We start from the raw sequence: 20,549 nt of genomic DNA, 5'->3' as shown, positions 1-20,549 counted from the left end.
CAACTTTAAGTTTTTGGACGGGGCGCGTTGGGTTTGCTATGTTCAAATCCTGCCTGATCAACGGTGTGTTCAGTCCCATGATATTCTGACTATTTCTGACGGAGTGTAGTATCACAATCCGTCGCGTCGTCTAGCCGTTCATCACTCCATACTTCAGCAGTTCTCAATGCCCGCTTGTCGAGCAAACAAGCTCGACATGAGAAGATCTCCAAAGTGCAGGCACGCATAAATTACAAGCTCGCAGTCGATGCGCAACGCGAATATGCTGTTCTCGGTCACCGTCCAGGTCAGGATCACAAATGGCGGAGCTGTGCCCTTGCAAAAGTCATCATCACGGAGGACGCGCTATACTCGGATTCTGTCCCTGAGATCATTCACAGTCCCGAAGGCGACATCGAGCTTCCGCCGTATCTAAGCTTTGGAATTACTGAGAGGTCCAAGGAGCTGCTTTTCAAAGTATTACCTCCGCTGTCAGCTCAGGAGGGTGTGACCAAGTTCAGCGAGAACGTGGTTGGCGAAATGCAGGAAGCGATGGAAAACGAAAAGACCAAAGCGAGCATGTTCGCAAAGGTTATTGATCTGCGTAATGCAAATGCGAAAGGTCTCGCATTCGAGAACCGCCGCCATTGCATCAAGCTGTTTTCTCCGCCAGGAAATCCATTTGACACTGGTCGCCCTGAGGTACAAGGTGCTTACCACAGAATTTTCTCTATGCCAACTTATACTGAAGTCTTCTGAATGTAGCCGCCTTGCTGACGATCCAAATACGTGGGCTATGGAAGCACCTTTTGGCTTTCCGCAAGGACATAGATAACCGCAGGGGCCTTCGTCAGCTTGTGCACAAACGTGCCAAGATACTTAAATATCTGAGAAGACTGGACCGTGACCGATATGAAGCTATTCTTCCTCAACTTGGGCTTGACGCTGCGAGCGTCGAAGGAGAGCTGGTAGTTTGATCGTCATCTACAGGATTATCTAGCTCCAACATATTCTGGAAAGCGAGTCGCTCTTGTTTGAATGACATTATCGTTAAAACTCGTTCGTCGGTATGATCACTGAAGAGGAAGTATGTATATAGAATGTGTTAAAATTCGTTGCATCAAGAAATGTGTCCAGTAACATTAAGACTCGGAGTGCGTATGTATTTGTAGGGGCAATAATTATGAGCGAATGTTATTGTTCCAATCAGAAGAGAGGGAAGAACGAGTTACCGAAATAAAAGTCATCTTCATCGTAGTCCCCATAATCGTCATCGTCATCGTCATCTTCATCATAGAAGTCCAAGAAAGCGTGCCCAGGTAGAGGAACATGAGGCGGCCTCTCCATTTGCAAAGTGACTGAGGACTCAGAAGGTTTGAGGTCTGATTTGCGACCCTGCAGCGCTTCATAATCCTTGTAATAATCTTGATTTTCCACAGGCTCTTCAATGCCATGACTAATATTACGAATAAGTAAGCGACAATATCTTTAGTGCAATGGGAAGAGTAGAACGTGCATTGTAGAAAGGTGACTCTTCATTTTGCCAAGTTCATAGCATTCCCTCTCCTGTGGTAAATCCATGCAGTGGACGCACAGCCAGACGATGCTTGGAGGTTGGGTGATATCCGGGAAAGGTTGGAAATCGAAAAAGTGTATATACTTATGCACGCGAGCATTTCGGTTGGACTCCTCGAGTAATTCACCCTCGATTTTCTTCCATCTAGCTGGCTGACGGTCAGGGCGATGCTCTCGCATTCTGTGCTGAACCTACAAACAAGTTAGAAGCCATGAAATAAACATCGAAAGGTAAATCACGGACCGCTGAACGCCATGCGAAGACGGGTACCTCGCCTTGATTCACCTCATGCTTGGACCACTTCATGCAATCCAAGCAGGCCAAGCGGTGATCTAACTCATCCATTTTGGTCGCAGTGGTGATGAGCGGGTCTTCACCGCATGCCTCCACAACGGTACGAGCAGCCTTGCTTGCCTCTTCATCTACCTGCAGAAGGTGGGTGTTCCACTTTGTGCGGGTGCTCATTGGAAAATCAATCCGAAAGTTGGGGTCGTCCGTGGCAAAGTAGTCCCAAGGCAGCGTTCTCGACCTGGTTAGGCAACAATGTCCCATGACTTTGGGATAGAAGAGGGGAATAGATCTCGACCGACGTCCGCCAAGAATATCAAGGAAATCGTCGTATTCACTATCGGACAAATCGCCTGGGAGTCCAATGGATGGAGTGCATGTTTTGCAGCGAAATACAGTTGTTGCAAGCGGGATCATCTGGTCGATCTCGGCGTCATCGGGCACTGGTAGCGATACCTCCTTTTTCTTGCCTTTGAGGTCTAAAGTGGCACCAAGGCTTTCCACATACTCTTCGTATAATGGATCCGGCGTCACTCGCTCTGCACGCGCACGCCGCTTTCCGCTAAAAAGCAGATTATCTTTGACTCTAGCCCTGAGCTGGGAGTGGATGCGAGTGCGCCAGGAGTGTACTAAGCCATCCATCCGGGAAGCAATGTCCGCAAAGGACGCTTCTGTAACTTCTGTCTCTGTGGGCAATCCAACAATGTCGATGACTTCGGGGAAGGAGCAGAAGTCCACTGCCTCTGGCATAACATCGGTAAATGGGAGGTGAGCAATCTTATAGCTACGCAGAATGCCAATGGCGGTGCGCTTTCGAGCAATAAGTAGGGCTTTGCGCTCGCGCTCAAGACGTCGTGTCCTCATCTCCTCCATGTACTTGATCATGTCGTTCTTGATGTTATTCCAGACTGAACAACTGGTAAGAATTTGGATCGGAAACATCAAAGGAAGGAACCAACTGCGATCCGTCAGGCGGGTAGGTTGCTTGACTAACCTGTGGTGGCTCAAGTCGTCTGTGTATGGAATATGTTCGATTTCATCACCCCAACCAATTTCAGTAAGCCTTTCGATGATACTGGGAAGTGTCAGGTTATGCGTTGGGGCAATTTCAAACTTGATATCTTACGCAGTTTTCCTGTCCCGTCTAGCATCCTCCAGCTGATCGGATCGGTCTTTAGCTTGAGAAGCCGCCCATGCTTCCAACACTTTCGCTTGCTGGATAGATATGTTTACGGTGTTGATATCACAGGGAAAAGATTACTCACTGTTTCCATTTCCTTGACGAATGCCCTCCGCTCTTCGCGATAGGCTTCAAGCCCATCTGAACCCGCGAGTACATGTAGAATCTTCTGGACCTCTTCGACATCCTTGCGATAGAATAGAAGGCGACCTCGTTCTGTAAACACCAACTCAATATTATCCATTAGATGACAGATAAATAATACAGACTGCCATATTTACTCGGGACAAGGCCGCTGATTACCAACTCCCCGTGGTAGGCATCTACCATGCTGTTGACTCGATAAGAAACAAGTTGTGCGTTCAAAATAATATACGCACCAAGTCTTGGAGCACTTTGTGCAGATACGCCTACCGATGCGCCAATCGACGTTGCGCACACCAGGGGCACCGCATTCCTTTTCCTAAATGTGAGAAGAAAGCATATTATGATTAAAATTGGGGGGCATACGTGACAATGAGGATCAAAAGCAAGGTTCGCATAGTGGGGTTCCGTCCAGAAAGGGGGGCAATCTGGCATATTTGGCACGTTGTCTCTAGCATTCTTCCACACGGACATTGAAGAACGATGCATGAGCACGCGTCTAAATTCTTTCGTCGTGCGAGCCAGACGAAGTATATCCAAAGGATTCAAGTGGCCAAAGACCTGAAGCATTTTTAGACACTAGACACATAGCGACCATAGCAAAAGGGGCAAACCTCGAATAAGACGTCCATAGGTAAATTCATCAGGGCGGCAAGTTTTCCCGGCCTGGGCTGCCATTTAGCTCTCCTTGCACCGGATTTGACGACTTCGACGTTTTGCTGACTTCCGTCGACGTCAGACGCACGCACACGCTTTTTGGGGGGTCTGCGGGGCTTCTTGCCGTTATCGACGGGCGCTTGTGCAACCGAGCTTCGTGGTCGCATTGCCAACGAATTACTAGTATGCTGCCAATCAAACACAAGAATTGTAACAGAAAAGTTACTGTGATGACGGTGGAAGGAAACAAGAAACAAGAGACGGTAGGATTCGGTCGGAACCCAATTTCCATCGTCTTGGGCTTTCACTGAGTTTTCTAAGAAACGGCAATTTCCGTCCTTCAAACGCGTCGCGTCTGCACGTGAAGTGCACCCTAACATATTATCCTTCCTGCTTTGTTTTGAGTATATCATCACTGACGATGGCGGCGGCAAATGTCTCTCAGATATTGGCAGATACTCTAAGCGCAGATGCGAATACTAGGATCGCTGCTGAACTCAAGCTTTCCGAGGTTCTGCTCCATCAAGGCTGGTTTTCATAATCGCGACCATTGTCTGCAAATCTGATGCTTAGCACGCGTTTATCAGAGGCAGGTCTAGCTCTAGCCCAGCTTATTTTAGCACAGGACGTGGATATCTCGCTCCGGCAGATAAGTTCTTTCTCATCTTACTACAATGTTCGCCTCTTTATCTCAGATATTACCTAGCACTCAGCAAGCATTATTCTCAGAAAATATGTCAAGGAACGATGGTCTCCATACTTTGAATCGTTCAAGGGCAACGCACCTTCAGTAGAGGTATGCTCCTCGACGTTATCCGAGCCCATCATCTTGATCTTCCACAGGTCAAATCCCAAATACGCCACGCTGTCCTTCAAGGCTTATCAGACTCGAACCGGAAAATCCGGTCTTTATGCGTGAGTCCTAACCCAACTTGAGCGCATCGGCACACTTGGATCTCAATGTTTATGCGAAGGCTCATACAATGTCATATATTGGGAATTGCGATTGGCCGGATGAATACCCTGAACTGCTCAACTCCCTTATTGCCTTGATTTCTTCAAGTTCTCCTGACGCTGTGCATGGCGCGATGCAGGTGTTCACCGAATTTATAAAATCGGACCTCACCGAAGATCAAATCTTACCTGTATTGCGACAGCTTCTTCCCGTCTTGCTCACTATCCTTGGATCCACGGAGGTGCGGTCCAGCTTTTGTTCTGAAGTTTAATTTGCGACTTAAATTCCGACAATAGCAACATACGCCTCTGACTCGCGCACGAACAGTGTCCGTTTTTCGTCAATGCGTGACAGCACTCTACATGGTCAAAGATCAACATCCCCAAGCAGTGAAGGAAGCTACTGCAACCATCCTGCCAGTTTGGTTGGAGGCATTCAAAGTGCTTCTCAACCTTGACCCTTTGAAGGATGTATCCAATCAGGACAATTGGGATGGATTAGCTGTCAGAATCCAGGTCTTCAAGGTATTTGATTAACTGCACGTTCCGACGGGCTTCCTGATACATGCAATCTCAGACACTGGATGTCATTCACACGTCATTCCCCCGTGCCATGACCTCGTACGTTCGCGGTTATCTAGATGCATCCTTGCGTCACCTTCAGGTGATGTCCGAAACATATGATACATTCTACATCTCGGGATCCGCAAGTGCCCCTGGGTCATCAGAAGAGGAAACAGTAGAAATACCTCACCTCATCTGCCCTTTGTTCGACTTTGTTTCGAATGTTGTCAGAGGGGGGAAAGCGAAGGAGTGGCTTCAGGTGGAAAACCTGAACAGTTTGGTCTCCGCAATCTTCAATTATTCACAGATGACTGCGGATGACGTTCGTCCCATCTACATCTTTGCTTTTGGATGTTTATTGATTGACCCCAGGAAGAGACGTGGGCAACAAATGCCAATGCTTTCGTGGCACATGAAGAAGATGACACACAGGCATATGGCGTCCGAGTCGCTGGCTTCGAGCTGCTATATGTGCGTCCTGGGCTAGACGCATTCCAAAAGAAGACTCATGCCCTCCACAGACTATTCTCAACCGTTCTCCTGCACAAATTTGTGCTACCTTCCAGACTGCGATTCATCAGGTCATTGCAACGTCACAAAGAGCACGAGAAAATGGGTCCACTGCTTGGTAGGTCACCGAAAATCGATTCCGTTCAACCTCTTCATGAATCGGTTGAGCGCAGGTGGAAACCACTTGAAGCATCCTTCGCCGCAATTGGCTCTCAATCCGAAGATGTCCTCGAGTGCATTGAAAATGAACAGGATTCTGGCCGAGCAAAACCTATTGATGTGGAGGATTTGCTAGCTAATGTCGTTCCGTCGGTTTTAAACCAGTCCGGTATGCATCAGGCATCTTCATGTAGGGTTCACATTATTTGATATTTCTCCAGACTTTCCATTCTTGCAAGGCAGAGGTTTCGTATTTGCGAGCCAGTTTGCCAGGCTATTGCCATTGCAGATGGCTGGTCAGTATCTGGAAGCCGCTATGCATGTGATTGAATCAAATTCTGCTGGGATTCCCGTGAAAATATCTGCTGTCAAAGCTATCCACAAGTATGTTGTGTACTTCGAATGATACGCCCATCTAATACCCCGGCAGCTTCTGTGAGGGCGCGGAGGACTCGGCTATCACGCCTTTCGTGTCGCGGATTGCACAGGACCTGGGACCATTCCTGCTGGTAACGACTGAGGACACGTTATCCTTGGTTCTCGAGACAATGTCGGTTGTTCTAGATGTCAACAGGGGTCAATGGCTCACTACTGACTTGTCCAACTCTCTCGTGTTGGCCGTCCTGGAGGTCTGGGCAAAGAATAACAAAGGTAAATTAGAGCTACCCTCCACCCTTCAACAACTAAACAGAGATCATAGATCCCATTTTCCTATCGATTTTCACCGAAATATTCACCTCGCTGGCCTCCTCGACTGGCACAGGAGTGTACGAAACGGTTCGTCAAACAGGCACTTCCCACTCTTTGTACTGCCATCGCGAGTTCCAAACCTCAAGAAGCCTGGATAGCAGGGTCTGCCATTGACTTGATCTCAAGCCTCGTTCGCGGTGCACCCGAAGGCGGCCTTGGAGACGGCTTCTTCGCTCTCCTAGCACCTAGCTTGTTCAGCTGCCTTAGCGAAGCCGAAGATCGTGATGTTCTACAAAATGGCATGGCTTGTCTTGCTTTAATAGTCCGCAAAGATTGCAGGCAGATCTTAGAATGGCGGGACCCATCCGGCCAATCCGGTCTCGATCATATTCTGAAAGTTATTGCGAAGCTCCTGCAAAACGACGATGAATCCGGTGGTTTGGTCATCGGTGATCTCATCATCCACTTGCTGCGTCGTGCAGGCGAAGCTGTTCTCCCGGTGCTTCCAGAGCTTCTTCAAGCTATGGTCTTGCGGATGCTATCGGCCAAGACGGCCACCTTCATCCAGAGCCTCGTCGTTCCATTCGCGTTCCTCGCATATAACCAGCAGGATACAGTGTTGTACTTGCTGGAATCGACTACGACGAATGGCAGGAACGGTCTCGATATCCTCATCCAGACATGGTGTGAGAACGCAGAAAACATTCCAGGGCTTCTGGCAATCGCGTGTCAGCACATTGGCGCTCACAAAATTATACGCTTCTGGTCGTCCAAGCCTGCAATCATTGATGGTCAAGGGCGATATTATCTTGAAGCCGGAGACGAAGAATGGTGAGTCTTCTTTCTGCATATAGAATCACTCATCTCTGGATATTCAACGGTTTCTGCTTGTGCTTCTGGGACAGTGATCATGACCCGGTCACGAACGAAGACGAGTATGCATCATTTGCCTATCTCTCATTCTCTGTGCTGGTTTTGATACTGACTTTTGGCGGCGCAGCACCCCATGAATTTACATCAGTGCCATTCCCTGTGAAGGCACTTAAACTGCTTGTGCACGATCTCAGAGCTGGGGGCGACTCTGCGACGATCCCCAAAGCTGAGTTTGATGTGGACTCGGACGATGGCGTACGTAACGTTCGTATACTCCTTTATACGCCCTGCTAAGCGATCGACAGGATGAAGAATGGACAGAAGAAGAGCAACAGAATCAGGGCTTCAAGCAAGAAGAATTTGCCTTCCTCTCCGAGATGTTGGGTCCCCGCGGCGTCAACTTTGACAATGACGACATTCTCGAAGAGACTGATGACGAAGACCTTAGAAACGACGCCATCTCTCAGATTGACATGCAGGTAGGTGTCGCTGATTTAACGGCGACTCTTACGTGCCTGACAGGTCTTTCAGGCGCATCTGGTGTCATTCTTCAAAGAATGTGCATCACATAATGTCAACAACTTTTCCGCAAATATCGACCGATTGTCGGCTGAGGAGATCATGGTTGTGCGCCACGCTATTGATCACTGAGTTTGAATGGTCGGTTTCCTACTACGAAAACATATTGTACATGAAAGCAAGAGCGTTGGGCGATGATGGTGTAGATGCAGATTAGTATTGCTGACAAGCAGCTCTTAAAAACCCTCCTTCCCCAAGTCCCATTCTCGAACAGTCCCCCTTTTCTTGTACTCGATATCCATGATATTATCCCCTCCACTAGCCCAACGATCAGCAACTCCACTGTCTGTACCTTTCTTGTTGACCTTGTCTTTTGATATTCCAAGACGTTCAAGACGTTTCTTCTCAGCTTTATCTTCTCGCCGTTGCCGAATGAGTTCAAGCATGGCGTCCCAACCCTCGAACTCTGCGTCACTGACCAAGCCAGTAGCAGGTACGTTGGGGACAGGGAGTGTGGCAACGTCGAGTCGGGGGTCGTAAGAGTCTTGAAAGTATTTGTCCATCTTTGAGGGAAGCTGCGCGGGCGGTAAAGGAGGGGGTGACAAAGACGGTGACCGACAACCTGACGAAGCGACTGCGTGCTGGGGCCGGCGTGATGGAGGGGAAGGTGAAAGGGTACGAGGGGGCGGTTTGCGAAATTCGTCGGGAGCCCCTGCTTTGCCCTTGAAAGAAGGTGGAATTTCCTCTGCGAACTCTACAGCTTCATCGTCTGGGGATGTCTGGGATGACCGGGAAGGAGACCGAGTGTTACGACGACTCAAATGCCGCGCCTGCTTGGTCGTCTTTCTATGATCATCATCAGATAGAGATACCGATCGCGTCCTTTTCCTGGAGACTGGAATCTCTGCAACAGGCTGTGCGGGTGACTTGGTGCGACGTGGGGAAGTAGAACGGCTCGTACGGTGCCTTTTCTTTCGGGAATTATCCTCATCATGACGTCTATGTCTTCTATGCTGACGGATATCAGAAGAACTAGCTCTCTCGGGAGATAGTGATCGCCGGCTGCTTTTCCTGTGCTTCGCATCACTATCCCGTTCCTTTGATGCTGAACGTGATTGATGTCTCCTGCTGCTGGGCCTGTTTCTGTGGTAACTGTCATCATCTTTATCATTCTTGTGATACCTCCCAGAACTCTTTTCTTTCCCCTTGTTCCGGTCTTTATCTCTCCGTCGGTCACGTTCCCTTCGACTATCCCAACTATGTTCATCATGGTCAGGTCTCCGTCTCCTCATGCGCTCGGCAGCGGCAGCCTCTTCCGCACGAGCCTTCCTATCTCTGCGCTCTCGTTCATCTTTCTCCCTTTTAATTTCCTGTGCAGCAAGCGCCTGTGCACGAAGTATAGTCTTGTTGTGATCGTCTGTGCTCTTGATTATCGAACTAAGGAAACGTTTGTTCGGGCGAGGCGCATTTGGGTCAGGCCTAGACAAATGTTTGGTAAGTTGATGGTTTGATTTTTTTAGATAGTAGACTCACGCAGTTGGAAGATATGCCCTAATTCCAACTTCGCCGTAGCTTTCGGCCTTCTGTTTGGCTTCCCTCAAGATGAGCTCTGCAACATGTCTGTCGAGGTCGTCGTCAGTGATTGATGGAGAAACGGTTGCCCCCATGGACGCCCGGACGAGGTTTGAAACGACGGAGGATAGTGACGACTTGGGCATGTTTAACGACGTCCGGAGTCTTCACAGCTAGTAGGTAATCTGAATCCCACAGCTATGTTTGACGTTGTTTGGCTCATTGTGGCTCCCGGCCCGTCGGCGGCAGGCTCCTTGATCGCTTATACCTAGTGCGGATCATAACTCGCTCTCGAATACATCTTCACAGGCGAGCGAACTTCAATTGACCCAAGTACGACATAACAAATATTTCGAGATTTGTCCCTTCCAAAACCAAACTTTCCGCAGGCGTCGGCTCGATCACATACTGCCTGATCTGCTTGACTCTTATTACTTGACTCGCTTGAAAACAAAAGACTTGGTACCAAGTACGAGAAGGTCTTTGAATGAATGGTCTCGTGTAAGTCTCGCGTGATGGTTTCTCCGAAGACGGCGCATATCATGCTTAGGGGAGCTCCGCGGATCGATTTGTCAAGTTATAGAGTTCTATCATAGTTCCAACTTCAAGGCCTTTTTGTTCATCTGTCCTGCTTGATCCGATACAATAGCAAGGTTCATACTCAGTAATGGAAGGTCACGGCCATGTTATAATGTTTCAAGGTGTCATGAGCAAGCGACGATATGCCCCAGCTTCAGTGTACGTCCCCGGATCGCTGACGTCAATAACGTCACAGCGGCTGGTGCACACTGGGACCAACCCCACCGAGATTAGTTGCTACCAGTTCAAGTTGTATCACGATCAGCCCCCTAGTATCTGTAATCTGTTTGAAAGCTGTTGCATGTGGCACGGTCCCTCCGTTCCATCCTCCGTTCTGATAAAGTGAGATGACCTCATCAACGCGCGGCCTCTTGCTGGAATCACGATCTCAGCCCAGGTAAGAACGTAAGTGCCGATAGGCCACCAATGAACGTTCTCCAACTACCTCCAATGAGCAGGTGCAACCCTGTGCAACCGCGGCCCTTCATGAGCATTCATTACAGTTTATTACTTGTGAGAACACGAACGTCGCGTGTAAACCTGTGTAAACTCGGGTGTACCTTGGTAAATCAGGGGGAAGTCCAAATTTTTTCGAGTAAATACCATTTCGCGTCCGACTCGCTGAAGCAGAATCCAGAAGCTTTTTAGTAGAACATCGTTTCGCCTCCGACTCGATTTGAAGCAATGTACCGTCTGCGATTAATTGGTACACGAATATTGCGGGCATCGAGCGGGGTTGTGGGAGATTTAGTCTATTGACTGTGATTGGCTGGAGGCTGGAGCAGCTTGCTTTGTCTGAGCGACAGAAGCTTGGGGGCTGTCCGCCCGGCAACAACCGACAGTACTAGTGGGTTGCCCCTAGCAGTGGAAGAAGGTTCATGATGGAATGGCAAGACAATGAAAATGAGTCATGATGACGGACACCGTGAGTCGTGGGATGTAATCCATGGGCGCTCGAATCAGTACTTGGAATATCGATAAATCCGAGTCATCTGAAGGCATAGGAAACTGCATGTCCCTACTATGTCCCCCCTTAATTGAAGGAAGACTTCTCAATCGATGATTTGTACAGACCATCGGAGAATTTGTGGCCTCTTTGTAGGGTCTCGTTTCAGTAAACGTATAAGGTGCGTTAACGTTTCGATTCGTTGAGATCTAGAAATGGAAGGCGTGGGCCGTGTAGACGGAGGCAATAACTCATCTACTTACCACCATCACAAGGCCTAGGGTTCGGAACGGCGCGTGTCTCGTCATTGTGCCCCGGCAGCAATGTCACCCTGTTATCATAAGCTGCGGTCATTTCATTTCACCGTCTTCATATAAATATGAGTCCATGCAATGCGTTGAATTCAATTTTCAGCCTGCTAGAGCTGAACAAGTTCTGATCAGTACCGCCAATCTTGGTCTATACATCGCGTCTCTTAATCAGTGATCTACTATATCATGACTTTCTGCGGATACTTACCATATTCCGGACCTCCAATGGTGAGTAGTCTGATGGAAGTCGTCGGGGCGCACGTTGACACATTTGCAGGTCGTGGAACACGAAATATCACTCAAATTCACGTCCAGTCCTTCTCCTAGCTACTCGGAAGTTTACGACAATATTCGAACACCGCGCGTGCCCGCTAGCGGCATCCCTCTCGAAATGGTGCTGACCATCTTGGAGGCCGCGTACTTCGACGATAGAGGTGGTCCTGACATCGACCTCTTAAGCAAGTGCACACTTGTCTGCAAAGCATGGTCGCTACATGTTCAAAAACTTTTGTTTCGACGAGTTTGCCTCCGCTCGCACTCAGCGTTTGCCTCATTTGCTCACGCTGTCAACCGGAGTTCCCCGCGTGGGCGAATACTTGGTGACGCCGTTATTCAGATGCGCGCGATCCTTGATTATAACCAGCCTGGTTGCCTCAAGCAATCGTCACTCGCTGTTGCAGTGGCTAATTGCCCCAATCTGTACGAGCTAGACCTTGCTCAGTACGGGTGCGTGGCTCCTGGTAAAGATGTCGTTGGAAGTCCCGCCCAAGAACGCATGCGGCGTCCCGCTCCGTCTTTTGACGAGCATTCTCTGGCATTACTTAGTGCTGGCCCGCGCATCACGGCTCTGAACTTCAGCAACTGGTCAGAGAACAATCAGTCCGTTCTCCAACTTCTCGAAGTTTGGCCTTCTTTGAGATCACTCTCCATCACTGGAGCATCTCCCGTTCTATCTCCTGGCGTGACGTATCCACCCTTCCCCGGCGCTCTGGAAGAACTGCGCTTGAACTGCCAAAGAGAACCTGCCAAGGAATTTATTGGCTGGCTCTTGCATCGCTCCGCGGAAGAAAAGAGTTTACGAGTCATTGACTTGGAACGTCAGCCAAGTCCCGAGCTTTTAGACTTCCTCGTCGAGAAGCACGGCGAAACGTTGCACTCGCTAGCCATTCCATCTTTTGCCATGCATGAGCACGCACATGCAGCGATGCGATGCCGCTCTCTTCTCGAGCTTCGTACCGAGAGTTCATGGTCTTCTCCTGTCATCTGCCGTCAAATGCCAGAGACTATACAACACCTAGCATTCGGGCTGGACCTGGACACCCTTCTCAATCCTATCATCGATCTTGTCAAGACTCGGGATGACCTGCAAGCTGTTACAGTTAACCTTTGGCGTGACGGTCATCGTCATCCGCAGTTCGCATCCCTCCAGATGGCGTGTGCGTACCGCGGTGTCGACCTCCGTCTAACGCGGGACGTGCGAAGAATGCGCTTATTGGTAGTGAGTGAACAGCCTTCTTTCCTGCTGTAAATTGACATTGATCGACCGAATAGCGCGGGGATCCAGTTGTGCCGCCGACGTACCCGCGCACTCAGACTCTCGACAGTATTCAGCCTGCTGTTTGCTCTGTTTTTGTGGCATAATCCGACGACTACGATTCCATCATGACACTTGAATCCCATTACCTACGAGTACCGATGTATTTGTCAATACTGTAACACCAACCCCCATTCTACGTCGGCTCTTGCATTATCGCCTTCTAATCACACACCTTAGCCATTCGTTCATGAATATTCTCTGTTAGAATACGTATCATATTATACATCGATATGACAAAATTATTACTTTATTGCACACGACGAGCGCTCAACCATCGCAATAATTATTGACCTTCTCGGTCACATGTCCGTGGTCGTTCCTTCTAAAAATAAACCCAGTTTGCTTGGCAAAACGTTTATTGCGCTTCATACGCACAGCTCCAATCCTTGCAAGGTGCGCTCTTCATTTTTGTTGGTTTTGGAACTGAGTGATGAACTATGTAAGTGAGTAGCAGTCGACGATGACTACGGCGGTCTCAACGTTCAGCGAGTTGTCGAGCCTTCCAGACGTTCTCTCTGGCTCGTCGCTCGCGTCAAGCCCATCTAATCTTGATTTTCTCGCCGAATTACCCACCAACGCACTCTCAGACTTGCTCTCAACGCCGACTGCGCTCACAACGCAATCTCATACATTGACTTCTTCACTCACTGCTTTGACACATACATCTTATCCGACCTTTCTCTCCCTTCACCACACGTCAACAGCGCTGCTGACATCGCTCTCTTCGTTTGACACGTCACTCAATTCACTGATCAACGCCGCTCTACCAGCTCTTGATGACGCTGCACGCATTTTTCGCGAGAAGACTGGTCCAGAGGTTATAGAGGGAAGGCAGAAGGCACGCATTGTATTGGAGCAGCACGACAAATTGTGCGACTTGCTTGATATTCCGGTTCTCATTGACACATGCTGTCCGCAACGGGCTCTATGCAGAAGCTCTTTCACTGGCTGCCCACGCGTCATCTGCATTATCCTCTCTAGCCGCTCAAACTAAGAAGAGTCTCAGCGATGACGAAGAAGCCACGCAGGGTTTGCCACTTCAACTTGCGGATTCCTTACAAGCTGAGATAGCTTCCTCGCTGCGTTCCATGCAGCTCATCCTTCTGAACACGTTATATGAACCCGCTCGCAAGCTACCAGCGTTCTGGAAAGCAGTACAATTCCTTCGTCGAATGAAGGCCATGCACGAGGACGAACTAGCGCTCGTGTTCATAAGCGCTCGAATTGGATGCCTTCGTGATACCTTGGATGGCATTGAAAGGGATGCTGGTATACCTTCGAACCCTGGAAGTCTCGAGTTCAAGTTCCCAGCTGGAAGCACTATAGAGGAAAGAGAGCGGGAGATTGATAGACAGGCTGATGACGTTGCCCGGTTTTTAAAGAAGTATATTGATATTTGGAGGGAAGGCGCGTACGATCTTGTCACGCAATATACGACGATATTCCTCGACCGTTCGCATGCCGGAGCACGGATAGCACCACCTGCAGATCAGGATGCCGAGGCATCCTCTTATATTATCCGACAAACGTTGCCTTCGACACTTCTGGAGCTGCTCCTTCCGACTCTCCGATCGTACCTTGAACGTGCTTATCCCCACCTCGCACCTCTTGCGACACAACTTGCCTATTGTAGTTCTGCTTTAGCACGCGTAGGGATGGTGAGTGTCATACATTTTTAATCCAACTCGCATTAAATTGATGTGCATACAGGATTTTCGTGCGTTACTATCACCACTGATTTCACGATCAGTTATCAGCGGGTTTGCACGAGACGTGCGATTCGGCGTGGGGCATGAGTGGTCTGGAGTGCTCGCCAAGCACGTCACGAGCAGACCTAAGCCCTCTACTCCTTCCAGTTGGCTGGTAGCTACACCTAACAGTGTGCCTGCGTTCAAGACGCTTGTCCTCTCGCCATCCAATGCTTCGCATTCTCCGCCGCAAGTGCTAACTGCCTTCCCGCCGCTTGCGAAAATGTTGAACGCATATATCCGTGCGCTAAACAGGTTACGCATGCTTGCGCCTGTTGATGCTTTGTCAGGCGTCGTAGATGGTGCCGAAGAGTGTCTTGCAAATACAGGCCATGGTCTACTACAATATGCCAAGGACTGGCGAGATGGTGATGCGAAGGAGATACAGATTCTGCAAGCAGCGGGGGCAGCATATACCCGAGTTCTTGTTCCTTGGCTGCAGCGCGCTATTGTGGAGGGTGTTTTCAGTCGCTTCACTCAAGGACCGTCAATCTGCCGCTAATGGAGCTGGAGATCCCGATGCAGGCGAAGAAAGTGAACGTGAGTTATCCTTCATAGTTAGAGAGTGGGAGAGCTGGCTAGGCTCCACAGGAATATAATGTAGAGATGCGATGGCAAAATGGTCGATACCCTTTTTTTGATTTGTTCTCTGGTCGTGAGTGTCTTTGATTCCATGAACCGATGAACCAAGACCCCCCACATAGTCACGTGGATCGTTCTGCTCGGCAAAATGATATCATCATATTGAAATACGACTCTATCATAACGGGAGCACATTGTGGTGTCCATCTTGCCGGGTACGTCTTACCGAGAATGCTCCACGGCGCTCCGACGCTCAGCCGCCTTGCACGTATCACCCCTCAGGCAAAGGAGCGACGTACCAGACTAACAGTGATAGCTAACGACGCTAAGTGTGGTTATTGCGGGGCAAGCCTATTTCTAAGCTGAGAACACGCGCCTTGTCGTTCCCCCACGGGCGTGTGGACTAGCACTCTTTTGATCACTTATGACTTGACTGCTTTAACATACCGGTGTGCTTGTTCAGCAGTGATCTTGCCCAGTGACCCTATCTCCCGCTCTCATGGGGTGTAACATTAGGTTCTCAGGTCACGCGCCGAGTCAGCGATAAAAGCTGATCCTCAAACGTACCGAGGTCCGACCGACGCACAAACTTTGCGCTGGTATTGCAGACCAACCTGCTTCTGAATAATGCTCAGAATAACTGGCTGTCTGTGCGTGCGACGAGGGCCTTGGAAAACTCTATAACTATTTCTTACCTACAGAACGGTTTCCCTCACCTCACTTGTGTACGGGTGGGAGTGTAACAAGTTTTTGCCTTTGGAGATCAAATAATTCCTTCTCTTTTGATCACCGGGCCGTATGACCCTGTCATGCGTCATGATGGATGAATAGATTTTACCCCGCTTCTTCAGAACTTATACTTAAGCATGTCAGTTTAGCAGGAGAACTTCTCCGACCGCCTTTTCTCCAACTTCCTTTTCTCAGACGTCTCTTCCACTAGATCATGGCAAGAGATGTTCCAACGAGTCGTAGAGCGGTCTTGCTCGCCATTTTCATCGCGTTTGGTGAGTTCACTCTCGTCATCGCCATCCTGTCCTCATTGAACTCTTCCTTGCAGGAGGTGCGCTGTTGTCATATACAGACTAGAAGACGTACGTCGTTTATTGGCAACTGCAAGGCTCCTATTTTTTTGCTCACATCATCAGTAGATTAATATAATTAATATTCGGTGATAGGCTTCCTGTTTGGATATGACATGGGTGTCATTTCCGTATGTACTCATACTTCTTCAGTCCTCAGCATATCTGAGCTTTTCATCTACTATAGGGATGTCTGATTATGCCAGACTTCATCCGCCGATTCGGCCAAGAAGGAACGGATGGCCAGTACTACCTGTCAAGTTCGAGACAATCGATCATTGTCTCTCTTCTGTCGGCTGGGTAAGACTGCGATATCTGATTCTGATTCTACTCTTCTGACATTCATACTTATATAGCACATTCTGGTGGGAAAATTATATCTTGTTACTGTTATAATAGTCTGACGATGCTTAAAGTGGGGCCCTCGCTCAAGCGTTCACATCTGATCGGCTTGGACGCCGTGGATCCATTCTGTTCTGGTCGGCTATCTTTACTGTCGGCGTGGCTATCCAAACTGGCACGACATACTCTCTTGTTCAGTTGGTCATCGGGCGTTATATTGCAGGTTTAGGTGTCGGTTCATTGTCAGGTTGGTGCTGATGTCAGGACATGACTTTCTGAATATAACTACGTCTATCCAGCTATTGTGCCCCTGTACAATGGGGAAACGGCACCGAAAGCTATTCGTGGTACAATCTTGGTCATCTATCAAGTCCAAGTTATCTCGGGGTTTGTGAAGTCTTCATCCTCCATCGGAACACGCTAACGCTTGTGAATCTAGCATATTTTTCAGTTACCTGTTTGAACTCGGAAGTCACACAATCAACAACTCTGCATCTTGGCGCATCCCCATTGGATTGCAGATGGTCTGGGGTATCATACTTTTGTCTGGAATGTTTTTCCTTCCAGAATCTCCGTACGTGCAACTTCTGAAAACCTCTCATTCAAACTGACGAATTTTACCTTTATTAGCCGACACCTTCTCGGAACCGGACGAGGTGACGAAGCGCGTAAGGTCGTTGCAGAACTCAACGGAGTTCCTGAAGACGACCCTCTTGTTATTGGGATTGTAGAGGAACTCGATTTTGCTATCAGAGAAGAGAATGAGGGTGGCAAAGCGACTTGGTTAGAATGCTTCTCCACGAGAAATGCACTGTGGCGTCGGACAATAAATGGCATGATGCTTCAATTTATTCAGCAGCTTAACGGCCAGAACTTTTACTGTAAGATCCTTCATGTCGGTTGATTTCTGACCACTAATGGCTATTGCCGACAGACTACTATGGCGACACCTTCTTTCAGAGTGCAGGTGCAGGGCGAGTCTTAAATCTCTCTGTTTAATGCAGTTTAGCTCATGTAATGGCAGGCTTTCACCTTATATCATCCAGACGGTTCTTGGAGCGGTGTCAGTTGTTGGAACTCTCCCCGCACTGTACTTCATCGAGACTTGGGGTCGCCGAAAGGTATGTCTTCTTCCGCTAGACAGTCAGAGCAAAAATTTAATGTTTTTTTCCCAGTCCCTGCTCCTTGGTGCAGCTGGGCAAGCTGTCTGTGCACTAATTGTTAGTGCACCTTATCCATTGGAAAACAGTACTGGACTGATACTTCTGTTAGGTTGCTCTGGTTGGGCATACTACCCTTGCACCTACTGGAACACCAACTTCAGCGCTCACTGCTCGTAATAGAGCTGGGGGTGACGTCGTCATTACTTTCGCAGTATTTCAAGTGTTCATCTTCGGCACGACTTGGGGACCTACTCCATGGGTGTACCTAGGAGAGTCTTTCCCTCTTCGAGTACGCCCCAAGTCAATTGCTCTCGGCAGCGCGACAAGTACGATTGCTCCCTTTCCACTATTTGAATTTGTTGCTCACGCTTGTCCAAGACTGGTTCTGGAACTTCATGCTTTCGTTCTTCTCTCCAAGGATTGTCGACAAGTGAGTTTAAACTACAGCCAAAGGTTCTGACAGGTTACTCGGAGTCTGAACGTCTCACCAGGATTGGTCCAATGATAATGTTGGTCTTCTTCGGCCTGCTCGTCTTTGGATACATCTATGTGTATTTCGCGATCCCAGAAACCAAAGGTCTAACTTTAGAAGAGGTAATAATTCATGCACGTTGTAAATTACTGCCCATCTGATGAACAACCAGGTGGACGAGTTGTACCGCTCTGGCATCCCACCCTGGCGATCAGTAGGCTGGCGACCGAGTGAGAAGCATTATCATCACGAAGTGCATGAGAAACGAGCGTCGGACTCTGTGGAGAATTCCTGAAATATATGTGTATAACCGGCAAGCTTACAACGAGACGAACAACAATGCGTTGTGTTTCAATCATATTTTATGCAATCAAGTGTTAACGAGGTGTTCCTCGAATGATCTAAGGTCTTCAATGCTCGAGCAGGGTGGAATTTATTCACCGCGACAACCGAGCACTCTGCAACAAACCACTTACTAATACGTGTGTGCCGTCAACCACACTGCCCAGATGCGAAAGTAGGAACGCGACTCACCGTCACTCAGTGGGTCACTACTCACAAGCATACAAGGACCCATCCTACCATGCCAGTGAGTCACGGGGTTAGATGCAAACCACTCATACTCACAGGAAGAAATATTAGCTTGCATTCATAACCAGGACAGCAAGCTACCAAGTCACAGAAAGAGGGACATTTACTGTCGACAGGTATAGACACTGTCAACTTGAAAGCAGCAATAATGGCGAGAACGAAGGAGAGACGCATTCTTTGTGATGTGATTTGGGCTTCCCAAAATAAATCTAAAGGGGACGGTAGGAAGGTAATTTGCTTTTATATGCTGAATAATGTTCTGTGCAAGAACCTGTCCACCTGGCAAAATACTTCTTCAAACAGATGACATCTGCATTGCCAGCAGATTGCCAGCATACCTTAGGATTGACTTGTCCACTCTGTCCCCGATATTCTCTTGGCGAGGGAAATTCTGGTAATGTGCAATTCCAACCCGTCGTTGCATACGGCCTACGATGATAGGTGACACAACAATCCCTGGAGCTGGGCTCAGGGGTCTCATGGATACTGAGAAAAATTCAGAGTCTCATCGTGCATGGGGGAACGCGGAACTGGATACCGGGAGATCAGCGCCAGCACTCAGCAGTTGATCAGCAGCCTCTGATGGCATCGGTAAAGGAAGGGAAAATGATCGGTTGTTGCCCACTGCTGTCAGATAAATTGAAAGACCTAGGCATACTCAACCTGTAATCTGTTATTTCGGAACACGCAGAAGGTGGGATTAGGGCTTGTATATGAACACAAAGTGTAGTACGGTACACACTGACCCGTCAATGTCACGGCTTATAAGGCCAGTTGCACTGCTGTCGTTGCTTTGTGAGACCGACCGAACCTTGAGTCCTGGTCAGAATACGATTTAAACATGGAAGAGCTAACAGGTCACACATTATTCTGTAGACTGTCAGTTACTCCAGGCAGTAATCGATACTGTACCCATGACCTTGTTCGCAGCCAAGAGCCTCGACAACTAGTCCATGAAGGTATACAGTAAAGACTTCAACTTGAAAGTGACGTTGAGAAGACAGGCTTGCGGATTGGATCCCACGAACCCAAAATCTATGCAAAAACCCCTTAGACTCCAGATGATCATCAAACAATTCAGATTTCACCAAGAATGTATTCGCCATCCGGTCGTATCTTATGAGGACTATGTAGGGCATCGAGCACGATGTCCTTCAAGTTGGTGACTGTCCCGTTTTTGATGTCGGTTTTGGTCATCCAAAATGAAGAAAGCATTGGCCAATTGACAGCAGATCTGAAGGTGTTCTATTTTTTTAGGAATGGAATCAGAGCCCCGTGACGCGTGGATTGCTTGGGGTCAAAGTACGAACCTCTTAGTACATTGGGATACGCCAGTGCTGCTAGGCAGGTTATAAGGACAGCACATGTCAACCGTCATCATAATTGAAAGCTAGCGACATAGGTCGCTAAAAATATAGTTTTCGATGAGGAAAGTTGAAAGAGGGGCAAATTAGTTGCTGGTCCAATCTGGGAC

General features: G+C 48.6%; 7 protein-coding genes across 7 annotated transcripts; 5 read left to right on the top strand and 2 right to left on the bottom strand.

Moving 5' to 3' along the window:
• Positions 1-38: 38 nt before the first annotated feature.
• Positions 39-956, top strand: DFJ58DRAFT_842898 (uncharacterized protein; the record flags this gene model as incomplete). Its single annotated transcript, XM_041392888.1, has 3 exons — positions 39-63; positions 110-688; positions 745-956. The coding sequence occupies 3 exons, from the start codon at positions 39-41 to the stop codon at positions 954-956; spliced, it is 816 nt and encodes a 271-aa protein (XP_041242118.1).
• A 43-nt stretch (positions 957-999) lies between these two features.
• Positions 1,000-3,769, bottom strand: DFJ58DRAFT_466430 (uncharacterized protein). The gene is made up of 8 exons (XM_041380521.1): positions 3,534-3,769; positions 3,404-3,480; positions 3,293-3,354; positions 3,109-3,239; positions 2,970-3,058; positions 1,799-2,918; positions 1,496-1,746; positions 1,000-1,435 (listed from the first exon to the last, which is right to left on the bottom strand). Exons 1-8 carry the CDS (start codon positions 3,735-3,737, stop codon positions 1,186-1,188), a joined length of 2,184 nt encoding a protein of 727 aa, XP_041242117.1. The 5' UTR covers positions 3,738-3,769; the 3' UTR covers positions 1,000-1,185.
• A 476-nt stretch (positions 3,770-4,245) lies between these two features.
• Positions 4,246-8,225, top strand: DFJ58DRAFT_717062 (armadillo-type protein; the record flags this gene model as incomplete). The annotated part of the gene is made up of 20 exons (XM_041384311.1): positions 4,246-4,335; positions 4,414-4,500; positions 4,531-4,620; positions 4,668-4,739; positions 4,799-5,020; positions 5,076-5,303; positions 5,356-5,622; positions 5,715-5,813; positions 5,864-5,970; positions 6,026-6,180; positions 6,233-6,395; positions 6,442-6,662; positions 6,712-6,776; positions 6,802-7,009; positions 7,034-7,317; positions 7,400-7,532; positions 7,607-7,636; positions 7,702-7,829; positions 7,880-8,053; positions 8,106-8,225. 20 exons carry the CDS (start codon positions 4,246-4,248, stop codon positions 8,223-8,225), a joined length of 2,943 nt encoding a protein of 980 aa, XP_041242116.1.
• Positions 8,226-8,237: 12 nt separating this feature from the next.
• On the bottom strand, positions 8,238-9,845 carry DFJ58DRAFT_466320 (uncharacterized protein). Its single transcript, XM_041380520.1, has 2 exons — positions 9,627-9,845; positions 8,238-9,572 (listed from the first exon to the last, which is right to left on the bottom strand). Exons 1-2 carry the CDS (start codon positions 9,809-9,811, stop codon positions 8,330-8,332), a joined length of 1,428 nt encoding a protein of 475 aa, XP_041242115.1. The 5' UTR covers positions 9,812-9,845; the 3' UTR covers positions 8,238-8,329.
• Positions 9,846-11,418: 1,573 nt separating this feature from the next.
• DFJ58DRAFT_466276 (uncharacterized protein) lies at positions 11,419-13,428 on the top strand. Its single transcript, XM_041380519.1, has 3 exons — positions 11,419-11,729; positions 11,779-12,999; positions 13,053-13,428. The coding sequence occupies exons 1-3, from the start codon at positions 11,688-11,690 to the stop codon at positions 13,140-13,142; spliced, it is 1,353 nt and encodes a 450-aa protein (XP_041242114.1). The 5' UTR covers positions 11,419-11,687; the 3' UTR covers positions 13,143-13,428.
• A 56-nt stretch (positions 13,429-13,484) lies between these two features.
• DFJ58DRAFT_796146 (uncharacterized protein) lies at positions 13,485-15,729 on the top strand. Its single transcript, XM_041390568.1, has 4 exons — positions 13,485-13,990; positions 14,094-14,756; positions 14,809-15,306; positions 15,329-15,729. Exons 1-4 carry the CDS (start codon positions 13,559-13,561, stop codon positions 15,443-15,445), a joined length of 1,710 nt encoding a protein of 569 aa, XP_041242113.1. The 5' UTR covers positions 13,485-13,558; the 3' UTR covers positions 15,446-15,729.
• A 588-nt stretch (positions 15,730-16,317) lies between these two features.
• Positions 16,318-18,864, top strand: DFJ58DRAFT_705017 (general substrate transporter). The gene is made up of 15 exons (XM_041383697.1): positions 16,318-16,433; positions 16,602-16,638; positions 16,695-16,807; positions 16,864-16,872; positions 16,924-17,096; positions 17,149-17,236; positions 17,289-17,423; positions 17,480-17,730; positions 17,784-17,823; positions 17,874-17,970; positions 18,025-18,069; positions 18,122-18,338; positions 18,391-18,442; positions 18,504-18,606; positions 18,657-18,864. The coding sequence occupies exons 1-15, from the start codon at positions 16,372-16,374 to the stop codon at positions 18,777-18,779; spliced, it is 1,545 nt and encodes a 514-aa protein (XP_041242112.1). The 5' UTR covers positions 16,318-16,371; the 3' UTR covers positions 18,780-18,864.
• Positions 18,865-20,549: the final 1,685 nt, after the last annotated feature.

This window comes from Suillus subalutaceus (assembly GCF_016647625.1).
Source record: "Suillus subalutaceus strain FC151 chromosome Unknown DFJ58scaffold_79, whole genome shotgun sequence".
Lineage (NCBI taxonomy): Eukaryota > Fungi > Basidiomycota > Agaricomycetes > Boletales > Suillaceae > Suillus > Suillus subalutaceus.
Note: the sequence above shows the minus strand (reverse complement) of the source record. Positions and strands in the feature narration are given on the sequence as shown.